The sequence below is a fragment of the Carettochelys insculpta genome, chromosome 9 (assembly GCF_033958435.1).
Source record: "Carettochelys insculpta isolate YL-2023 chromosome 9, ASM3395843v1, whole genome shotgun sequence".
NCBI lineage: Eukaryota > Metazoa > Chordata > Testudines > Carettochelyidae > Carettochelys > Carettochelys insculpta.
In genome coordinates, this window is record NC_134145.1 from 61,572,364 (window position 1) to 61,583,789 (window position 11,426).

The following is an 11,426-nucleotide window of genomic DNA, read 5'->3' on the forward strand; positions in this document are numbered from 1 at the left end:
GCAAACCATGGGTAACTGCTCTCAATACAGTCTTCAACCCAGTCTCAAGTAGCTTACAGTAATTTCATCTTGACCCTTTTTCCCTAGTAGGCTTCCGAGAACGTCGTGTAGGACAATATCAAAAGCCTTCCTCAAAAATCGAGATCACGTGTACTACTTACCACTCCTCACCATGCCCTACAGAGGTAACCTTGTAAAAAAACCAAAAAGCTAAAACATCTATGGGAACCCTTTATTGGGCAAGAAAGGAAGGACGGATGTTTTTCAGTGGGATCTTGGAACTACTCTGCTTTCTCTCAGAACCAAAGTGTATAACAGGCCTAGCAAACACCACTAAGACCAGCCTTGGGGAAACCACTTGGTGAGGGCATGAGGGCAGGGAAGAGTGTTTGTTCAATCCTGCGTGTGTCTGATAGAATTTCCAACGAGAGCCAGTTTCACCACTTCCTATGGATCAGTAGATGACTGTCAGATGGTAATGCACTTTGATTAGGCCCATCACAGGCTGGATTGTGACAATGGGAAGATCTGTACCCCAACCAGCTCTTACTATGAGCATTTCACTGGATAACAGACTTAGCCCTAATAAAAGGCCATCACATTATGACTACTCCCTAGACAGCTCTAGCTGCAGGCAGAGTCCACCTCATCTACCTATTACCACTTCAGCCATCAACAAAGCTTCTGCAACATATGGGCAGGGCCAGTCTTACAGATGGGTGACTGCCCAGGACACCATAACCAGGTAAGGCATGGGGAAGGCCAGAGCGTGTGGGTACAGAAAGGCCAAGATGAAATGGATGGGGAAGTGTGAGGCCAGACTACAAGTTCACCCAGGACACCATTTTCCCCTCAGGCCAATCCTGCATATAGGCTTCAGAGACCTACAATCCAGGAGGCATAAGTGACCTGAAGTTTGTTTATTCTTTGTTTGAATTTTTGTATTTTTGATGATCAGTTGGATCCATTTACTGAACTATTAACAGAACCCCCTCTACCCCAATCCTCTAGGGAAGGCCTAGTCACTTTGTAAAGGAATGCCAGCTCACAGAGAGTAGCACAAGCTAGAAGTCAGGTGTGGTGAGCCACGAACATGCTCTCTATACTTCCTTTCCATGGTCTAACACCACTGCTTGATGTAGAGAAACTTTTACCCATCTCTGACTCAGCACCAGCAGCAGCTTTTTCACATGTGTGCCTTAGCAAGAAAGGATGCTTAGCTGGCAACACACCAGTGTGTTACAACATTCTGCAGTTGATGCTACAGTGAGTTAGATGGATTTGCAGCTTTTAAGAAGGAAAAGCTGTCCCCGCCCCGATGCTTCTAATGAGGGACAGCATGCCTAGAGCCCTGCACAGACAAAAGTTTGTATCCACATCTATATCCAAAAAGACAAGCCATGATATCTGATGAAGTGAGTCTGTGCTCACGAAAGCTCATGCTCAAAACTTTTCTGTTAGTCTGTAAGGTGCCACAGGACCCTTTGTTGCTGTTAGATATCCATACAGACATCTTCAAATGCAGATATAAAGTGGACACCCACAAATCTGTAGGGCTCTATACAAACACACTGCTAGCCACAGCATACCCAGGAAAATTTACTTGCCCTGATGCAACTGTAGTATATAGCTGTTTTTCCAGTGACCCACTTGTCCTCCATTACATTCAAGAATATTACCAAAATTGGAGGCTTTGCAAGGAATCAGCTGGGCAGAGCCCTGCTGTCACAACTGCATCCACACCTGGCCTCACCTCTGCCACCAAAAATATTCTCACTAGCCTGCATCGCAAGCCACGTTAACTCCAATACACCCGTATGAGATACCGAAAGCTTAAGCATCAGTAATATTTGCCTTCTCCTTGGCAAGAGAGCCGGCTTAGTTTCTTTAAAGACAGGCTGTGCAGTGCTGCCTTTAACAGGGTGCAATCACTGCAGAGAAGTCAAAGTTGAGAAAGGAAAATTCATCTAGTACACCATCCTGTCAGAGCCAAGAAAGAATCCCTTCCCTGTTTTACAGGAGTGCTTGCTGCTGCTGCTAAACACATTTCACTTTGAAGCTGGAACAACTGTGTTACTAGACTATAATCACAGGCCTCACCTTGTGGATTCAAAATAAGAGTGCTCCAGAACACAGTATTTCAGCAGCAGGGGACACAATATTACTGAGACAGCTACACAGAGCTAGGCCCATGCAGAGAAAACCTTCCCTAGGCCTAGAAGAAAATAACCAGTAAGAACTATTTCACATTGGCTCTCACATGGAGATCTTCACCCTTCCTAGGGTGTTTTTGGCTTGGAGCATTTAAATGTGTGTTTTCAGGAAGCAAGAGATAAGATAAAGGCCCCCCACCTATCACTACGAGGAAGGCCTGGTGTATTGTAAGTCACCTTTATTACAAAAAAAAAAAAAAAAAAAAAAGGCTGAGTGCACATACCCCTATGTTCTTCCAGCTGCAGCCAGGCATTATAGCTCCCTGTAAGGAGGATGATCACAGTTGTATTCCCACCTCTGAACACAAGCATGTTTACCTGGAGCACTTTTAAAATAGACACCCTATGCTGGAAAAATCCCATGCTCCAAAAGAAACAGTAGCCCAAGCTATCACCCTAAAGTTCAGCAGCTCCTACAGTTTTTCCCCTAACCCCAGGTCTTCGTCCAGGGTGGAGTTACAGAATCATGTCTGCCATTATGAGTCAGCATCTCCCAATAGGATTCCAAGACCTACCATCAATCTGGGTCAACAGAAGACCTCCATTCCCCACCCCGCACCCCACCATCAGACACACCCGGTCTATTACTATCATTCTAAGCAACACTTCAGATTACTGGAATGGAAAGGGGTTAGAGGGCAAGTATTTGTCTTTTCCCTCCTCTGCCCATTTTATTATCTGTGTTGTTAGTGTCATGCTCTCCTATTTGCCAGAGTCTGATACATTAAAGGAAAATGCAACTATAAAACCACCAAAAAGTTGCCAGAAGTCTCCGAGGATGGCCTGGTACACAGACACGCATGCAAAAACTGGTGTGGAATGGTTACAGCTTCAGTCCTGCATCAAAGTAAATAAAACCAGAGGATGGTGGGGGCTGTTGACACAGTCGAACTGGTGTGTTTTACAGCTGTTCCTCTCTTACTGATTACACTGAGAAGTTTAATAATAGAGTGGAAAAGAAAGTGACAGTCTAAGCACCTCTCCCTAGAGATCAATATAAAAGCTTAAAACCAGCTTTTCTGGGACTGCTTGAATACATGAGCCAGGCAACTGAGGACCTGGAATTTCATTAATAATGAAAGGAACAGCTACTTTTATCTCCCTTTAGTAGAAGTGGAAAAGTTTAGTCATAGTAAAAAGTCATCTGCTATTTTTTTTTCAGCTCTACCAGCCCACAATAATTGTCTGTGCCTCTAGTTTATATTTGCTCTCCCACCGTGCAGGTGCAGCCCCGGCAGGCGCACCTAACACAACGGTATGATTGCCACTTCTAAACTCTCACACAGCAGCGCCTAACAGCCTCCCGTTTCCAGGCAGGCAGGGGGAACCCCAGCGACTGCGCCACATGGCTGCACTCAGAGGCCGCGGAGAGACCGGACGGCCCCAGGAGGGCCTGGGGAAGAAACGTATCTGACCCCCTCCCCCAGGCAGCCCAGCCGCACGTGCGGCACTGATTCCCACCCCCATATGGAGCAGCGCCGCCACAAAGGCGGGGCGGGCCGGGCTGCGGCCAGGGTAACCGTTTAGAGACATGTTGACAGGAGCAGACCGGCAGCAGGACCCACCTGGGTCGCGCCCCTGCCCAACTGCCGCCCACACACCTGCTCCCCTAGGGCCGGGGCCGCTGGGTGCCCTGCCGCGCCACCTGCCCGCCCGGGCTCAGGCCCTTTGTGTCTGGCGGAGGCCAGCGGGCAGGAAGCAGCCGCTCTGCGGAGGCGCCCGCGCAGCCCAGCCGAGCTCGCCCTGCAGGGCGGGCTGCGCAGCAGCGCCACGAGGCAGAGGCCGCGGCCGCCCTGCCGGTCTCCCCGCCGCGGGGGACGGGCCGTCAGGCGCCTCGCTAGCAGCCGCGCCCCCGGCGTGGCAGCAACACCCCCCTTCCCCCGCTGCGAGGGCGAGCGGAGTCAGCCCCAGCCCCAGCCCCTTCCCCACGCGCACGTGTTACTGGGGGTGGGGGCCGAGACTCTCCAGCAGGGTCTCGGGCTGGGACCCAGCGCCATGTGGCCGCTGCGCTGGATCCCTCGTGCACGCAGCGGGCAGCCGCCCCCCGGCCCCGCGCTCCCCTAGTCACCTTGCCGCTGGCCGTGCCGCCGCTGACCCCGATCAGGAAGGGCTCCCCGCCGCCAGGCTGATCGTGCTCCTGCAGGCTCTGCTCGCTGTCCCCTGCCATGCTGCTGGCGCTGCCGCTCCGCCTCGCCGCTCGCCTCGTGGGGCTGGATTTATCTGATGAGTCAAGGAAGGGCCTTCCTCCCCGCCTGCTTCACATCGCCAGCCTGCGGCTCCCTGCCAGGTGCCTGCTACAGCTGCACATGCTCCCACCGCCCGGGCCGATGCCTGGGTTTGCAAACTAGCTGGGGCTCAGGGCGCCGCAGAAAACCAGCATCCATCCGCCCACCGCCTCCTCCAGCTGCTGCTGAGAAGGAAGGACAAGGCAGAACGTGTCCGGGTAACGCCTTCTACCCAACACCTGGGCTTAGTTAACCCTCTCTAGCACTAAGGCCTTCTCCTCCAAACCCACTGCACTGTGACTTTGAGGCTCCAAATCCTGCTTTGCTCCTTTCACACCCGTGGCCCCCTTCATTTAAGAGGCAGCTGCGCAGGGAGTACACCCTGATTTTGTACTGACTGCATGATGATTTTATTCTTATCTTTACCACTGCCCTAAACTAGTTCAGAGCTGCCTTTTTAGGTAATTTCCCCAAGCCATTTCCAACAGTGAACCTCTAGTGAAATACCACTTGAGTTGAATCCAGTATTGCTTATGATGGAAACTCATCTCCCAATCCAAAAGGCCCTACCCAAAAAGCATAATTTATGCACTTATCTTTACACTCTTTGAATAAATGAAAGCATGTGAAAACAGCCAGGAATCCTGTCCAGTGGCACCTTAAAGACTAACAGATTAATGTGGGCACACTCGTAGGTAAAAACCCACTTCATCTGAGGATGTGGGTCTTTGCCCATGAAAGTTTATGCCCAAAGAAATCTGTCAGTCTTTAAGGTGCCACAGGACTCCTTTTTGCTTTTGTGGATACTGACTAACATGGCTATCTCTATGACACTTAAAGCAGGTGAGTGAACGTTTGCAGGATCAGGACTTAAATTCCAGCACTAACCACTCTGGATATGAATGGTAAGAGAAGGGAGTACTAAAAGGACTTGGACTCATCTGTTCCTCAGGCCCATTTCTCCAATCCTGATAGCCCCATAGAGTTTTACTAGTATTGTCAGAGGGGCCCACTTCAGCACTGGTTGTACTCTACTTCTGCTAGTAAAAAGTAGGGAAGTGCTATAGGCACAGAAACAAATGAGAACTTCCTGCCAGGGTCATTTCCAGTGGGATTCCCATGACCCCATAGCTACTTTAAACCTATCAGAACAAAAAAGCAGTCATGTAGCACTTTAAAGGCTAACAAAATAATTTATTAGGTGATGAGCTTTTGCAGGACAGACCCCCTTCTTTCAGATCATAGCCTTACTAGAACAGACTCAATATATAAACCACAGAGTTCCAAAAATTATTGTTACCAAGGTTGAGAAATCAGATGTAGACCTTTGTGTTTTATATATTGAGTGTGGTCTTGTAAGGCTATGATCTGAAGAAGTGGGTGTGTCCCACAAGAGCTCATCACCTAATAAATTGTTTTGTTAGTTTTTAAAGTGTTACATGACTGCTTTTTTGTTTTGATAGAATACGGACTAACACGGCTATCTCTCTGTCACTACTTTAAAGCAGTGATTGGGGGCACAGCGCCAGCCAAAAGGAACCATTAAAAATCTGTAGCAACACAACAACATGCAGCGTGGTACTGTCTTTAGAGATGTTACAATTTGAATGATTCACCTTAACACTCCCCAGTGTTATAGGGTCCTGAAGGAGCCGTGGTAATCTGCTGCTCTTCCATACAATCCCTATACCACAGCAATACAGAAGCCATTCATAACTGTAATGCAATGTGCTCCTCAAAGATACTGCAGTTGCAATATATGTCCCAATTAATTTTTAGGTCTCTCCACCTCAATAAACACTGCACTTTGGGATTATATTTCCCCAGGTGTATTAGGTTGCATTTCTTCAATCTGAACCTCATTTTGTTGTTTTTTAGTTGTGTCTAACTTCTCTACAGGCCTGATCTAAAGACAACTGAAGTCAACCAGTCGTTCCTTTGACTTTGATGAGTTTTAGCTCAAGCCCTATAGGAGTCAACAAGTCCAGTATTCTCCCTTTAGCAACACCTTAGGTTTCATAGAATGGTTCATAGTGCACAATCCTACATGTGTAGTAATGATGGGAAGGAAGACTGATGAAGACTGACAATAAAGAGGTGGTAATGGAATATATTTAAAAAATTGATCACCCAGTCCAAATAATCTGCATTCTGTATCATTGGGCTCGGCAAATAACTGAGTATTTTCAATAAGCAGATGGGGCAATAAAGCACAGATATTGCAAAACAAAAGGGTAAATTGTGGCTTTGCACATGTCCCACATACAGACCAGTGCACTGTTGTGTTGCCCTAGGAGCACATAAAAACAACCATGTTGGGTGAGACCATAGGTCCATCAAGTCCAGTATCCTGCCTTCTGACAGTGGCCAATACCACGTGCCCCAGAGGGAATGAATAGACCAGGCAATCATCAAGTGATCGATTCCCTGTCACCCATTTCCAGCCTCTGGCAAACAGAGGTTAGGAACACCCACCATGCCTGTCCTGGCTCATAGCCATTAATGGAGCTATCCTCCATGAATTTCTAGTTCTTTTTTAAACTCTCCTATATTCTTGGCCTTCACAATATCCTCCAGCAAGGAGTTCCACAGGTTAACTGTGCGTTGTATGAAAAAATATTTCCTATTGTTTATTTTAAACCTGCTGCCTATTAATTTCATTTGGTGGCCCCTAGTTCTTGTGCTGTGAGAAGGAGTAAATAACATTTCCTTATTTACTTTGTCCACACCATTCATGATTTTATATATCTCTATTATATCCCCCTTATTAGTCTTTTTTCCAAGCTAAAAAGTCCCAGTCTTATTAATCTCTCCTCATATGGCAGATGTTCCATACCCTTAATCATTTTTGTTGCCCTTTTCTGAACCTTTTCTAATTCCAATATATCTTTTTTGAGATGGGGCAACCACATTTGCAGAGTATTCCAGATGTGGACATACCATGGATTTATATAAAGGTAATATGACATTTTCTGTCTTATTTATTCCTTTCTACAATTCCCAACATTGTTAGCTTTTTTGACTGCCGCTGCACATTGAGTGGATGTTTTCAGAAAACTTTCTACAATGATTCCAAGATCTCCTTCTTGAGTGGTAACCGCTAAATCAGACCACCTCCTTGTATATGTATAGTTGGGATTATATTTTCCAATGTGCATTACTTTGCATTTATCAACATTGAATTTCATCTACCATTTTGTTCCCAATCACCCAATTTATTAAGATCCTTTTGTAGCTCTCCACAGTCTTCTTGGGACTTAACTATTTTGAGTAGTTTTGTGTCATCTGCAAATTTTGCCACCTCACTGTTCATCCCTTTTCCCAGATCATTTATAAATATGTTGAATAGGACTGGTCCCAGCACAGACCCCATCAGGAAGCAGATTAAAATTGAGGAAGTCAAAATGGCCCATATCCCCTAAATATTAAGTGCCTAATTCCCATTGATTTTGATGGGCTAGGCCTCTAATGATCTTTGAGCCCATCTGCCTGCTAGTCCCCTTTAACTCAGGTAAGGGGAACACAGGTTGTGCCCTGCCCTAGCTTTATATCTGTATATCTCCAAACACTGGAGCAGTGGTGCATAGGTTACATATTCCCCATCTCTCCTGGCCTACATGTGCAGTGGGAAGATACAGTAGCCACTTGAGAATGGGAAGCAAGGAAGTGCTTTTTGCTCCCTTTGCAGGATGGACCACAGTCTAGCCAAAACTTTGGTGCCTTTGTTTTGATAGCATTGTTACCCGCTTTTGATATGAGTGGCTGGCCAAAGTTTGGGGCCCTGCAGGTTTCTTCCGGTAGGATGGGGTCAGGTATTCCTTTGATGTAATCCTGCTTATTCACAGAAGATCAACAAAGTCATGTTTCCCAGAACACAGCAGGAATCAAACAGCTTTGCTCACAATTTCTTTTTGGCAGCACGCATCTTGAAAGCTTTCAAGGCTTTTCTCAGGGCCACACACTGTTTGTTCAGTCTACAGGTGTTTGCAGTCTGGAGCTTCCTTGCTGCATTCTCTGGTGTTTGTCTCCTCTCCTCCCCCCCACTCTCTCTCTCTCACACACACCCTGCACTGTACAATCCCTCTCACAAAAACCCTCCACCCATATTGTTTTAATTCCTGAGCATTCATCAGTTTCAGTAGTGTTCTGTCCAGCCCACAGTAGAATTAGGCCTGGTCTATACTTACAATTATTTTAGGCCAACATAACTAGAGTGCTCAGATTTTTGAAAAACACACCACCTTGATATAAATATAGGGCATGCCTACGCTTATGGGAAGATAGCCACACTGGTGGTCAATCTTCCAGGGTTTGATTTAGCATGCCTAGTGGAGGCAAGCTAACCCAAACTGTAATGGTGCTGCTCTCAATCCCCGTACTCTTAGCAGTAGTGAGGAGAGTCAGTGATAGAGGTTTTTCCTTTCCACCACCTGCTGCATGGACTGCAGCAAAAATGATTTTAACTAAGTCCTCCACCACATGAATTTTGTTACATGAACCACTATGGAGGCTAAGTGTCACATCATCTCCATCTTGAAACAAAAAGCAGTCAAGTAGCACTTTAAAGACTAACAAAATAGTTTATTAGGTGAGCTTTCGTGGGACAGACCCACAAAAGGTCACCTAATAAACTATTTTGCTAGTCTTTAAAGTGCTACTTGACTGCTTTTTGTTTTGATAGTGTATAGACTATCACGGCTTACTCTCTGTCACATCTCCATCTTGATGTACATAAAATTTATTCTGTACAAATACAGGAAAAATAGACGGAACACTGCCTCTGGGGAATATATTTAAGATGACCTAAACTCCAGTGTAGATTCCTGGGTTGATAGAATTCTTCTGTCAGCTACTGCCTCTCAAAAAAAAAAACAACAAAAAAAAAAAAACAGATTAAGTATGCTGAGATAGCCCCAATGGTTCAAATAGTATTTACGCTGAGGTACTGCAGCTATGCTGTAGTGTTTCAAGTGTAGACAATCCCAAAACGGCAGCCTTACTTACAGCCAGATTCTGCTACCTATACTCATGATGTGAGGTACCAGAATCTGCAAACAGTAAATGGGATTTCATTAGGCCCATCACATAAGTGCAGTGAAACCTCCAGACCCAAAGGGTTTGATCATACTTTCAGACGCAATCCTGGGTGAGGATCTGTGCATAGACTACAAGACAGCAGCAGCAGCCTCAGGAGGAAAAGTGACTCTGTGATACCTCTTGGAGGTAGCACTCTGTCTTGGCTCCTCTCTTGCACAAGGGTGGTAATCTGCTGATAGCCTATGTTAGCAGCATATTAGGACATCTCTGTATCCCTCAGTGGCTCAGCTGTGCTGGCCAGTACATAAAAAGGCAGAGTCAAGACTGCAATAACTCCCTACCCTAGTTTCTGCCTACTCAATCTGACTAATGAGTAAATGGGAATCACAGCACCCATTTACTTTTGCATGCTTAACTTCCAGATAGTTTACCCATTGTAGAAGGGATTCTCCCTTATACCCTTGAGCTAGTGCATTGCTCAAGTCACAGTCTCTAGCCCTAGTTACTGGATGATGTAGATGCACTATATTTGACTTTTACTAAAAGCACGTGATACTGTCTTATGAAACACTTTTGAAATTACTTAAAATTGTCTTGGACAGGAACTCTGTCATGGGGCCTGAAAACTGTCTGAAGGATAACAAAGAAAGGGTAATAGCAATTTAATGAGTTGTGGGGAGGATTTTATCAGGTCAGTGTTGGTTCCAATTTTACTTAATATCCTAATTAATGATTTGGAGGACAGAGTAAAGCGAATGATGACATAGATGACACTAATACAGAAAGAACTGTATCAATTATTGCAGAGAAAATAATGCAAAGGAATCTAAGGCCCGAATCAAACTCACTTAAACCACCTTGACTATGATGTCAATGGCCTTTGCAGCAGGGTCTTAAATGGGATAAATATTTAGAAATAAACCAAGATTAAGTTTTTTAAAAATGCAAATTAACATACCTGGGGATTAATAATCCAAAACACTACCCAAAAAGAAGAAAAAACATTTGAAAAAGATAAGTAGCAAATTAGAAACAAGTTTGTAAAATGACATACCAGGAGAAAGACCAGTTAAATTGGGGCCTACACGCACAACAGAAGCATTTCACAGCAAAGCAACATGCAGTGCCCCTCTAATGTGATCATACCTAAAATACAACGTTTTTTTGGAGAACAAAATTACTATACATGTACTGACAAAACTGGAGGAAATTTAGAGAACACCACAAATGAGGAGGGAGCTAGGGGGTTTGGATCATAAGAGGTAAAAAATTAAGTATCAGATGCATCTGACAAAGTGGGTCTTTGCTCTTGAAAGCTTATGCACCAATAAATCTGTTAGTGCAGATGGTGCCACAGGACTTCGTTCCCCCCCTCACCCCGGGCACTAAGGGAGAACTAGTAGTCATGCCGGTAGAAGTAATCAGATGAAGAGAGGAAAAGGAAAAGTTATTTTGAAAAACTCTGGAGGAGCCCCCCAGAAGAAGCCCATGGTGTCTGGAGCAATCAGACCACACAACCACCCCTCTGGGAAGGAGTGCGCATCTGGGGGCTTGTCTTTTATTCGCAAGGCTGCATCGCGGGGGAGAGGGTCTGATTGTCACCGAAGGCGAGCCAGGGACTATAGTAGGCCCTCGAGGAAGTCGCACGAGCCTGGGGCTCACGGGCCTGCCCTCTACTCAGGGAGCCTCTGATTCGCACGGACTCCCTGGAGCAAGTCACGTAGACCCGCCGCGCCTGGGCTGCCCTCAGCGGACGCGGGGCCACGCACGTACCTAAGGCTCTCCTGGTTCTCCCGGGGGCTCTGTGCGCTGCTAGCCCGCGGGGCGGGGCCTGAGCAGCACCCCCTCAGCAGTGCTAGCGGGCTGAGCTTAGGGGGTAAGCCTCCCTTCCCGCCTTTGAGAGAGGGCTGCCCGGCGCCTGATGACGGCGAGCCCACCGCGTGGGGGGGGG

At 46.4% G+C, this 11,426-nt stretch overlaps 1 protein-coding gene across 3 annotated transcripts in view; it reads right to left on the reverse strand.

Moving 5' to 3' along the window:
* Window positions 1-11,407, reverse strand: part of UCK2 (uridine-cytidine kinase 2) — a 54,644-nt gene extending 43,237 nt beyond the window's left edge. For 2 of the 3 annotated variants that reach the window (XR_012646589.1, XM_075003005.1), the window contains exons 1-2: window positions 11,249-11,407; window positions 4,282-4,620 (exon numbers count right to left, since the gene is read on the reverse strand). Coding sequence is in view for 2 of the 3 variants with exons in the window: in XM_075003005.1 (XP_074859106.1) it covers window positions 4,282-4,380 (99 nt within the window). In the remaining variant the exon portion in view is untranslated. Of the gene's footprint in view, window positions 1-4,281; window positions 5,597-11,248 lie in introns of those variants that run through there. The other variant, XM_075003007.1, reaches the window with a different exon arrangement.
* Between the last annotated feature and the right edge of the window lie 19 nt (window positions 11,408-11,426).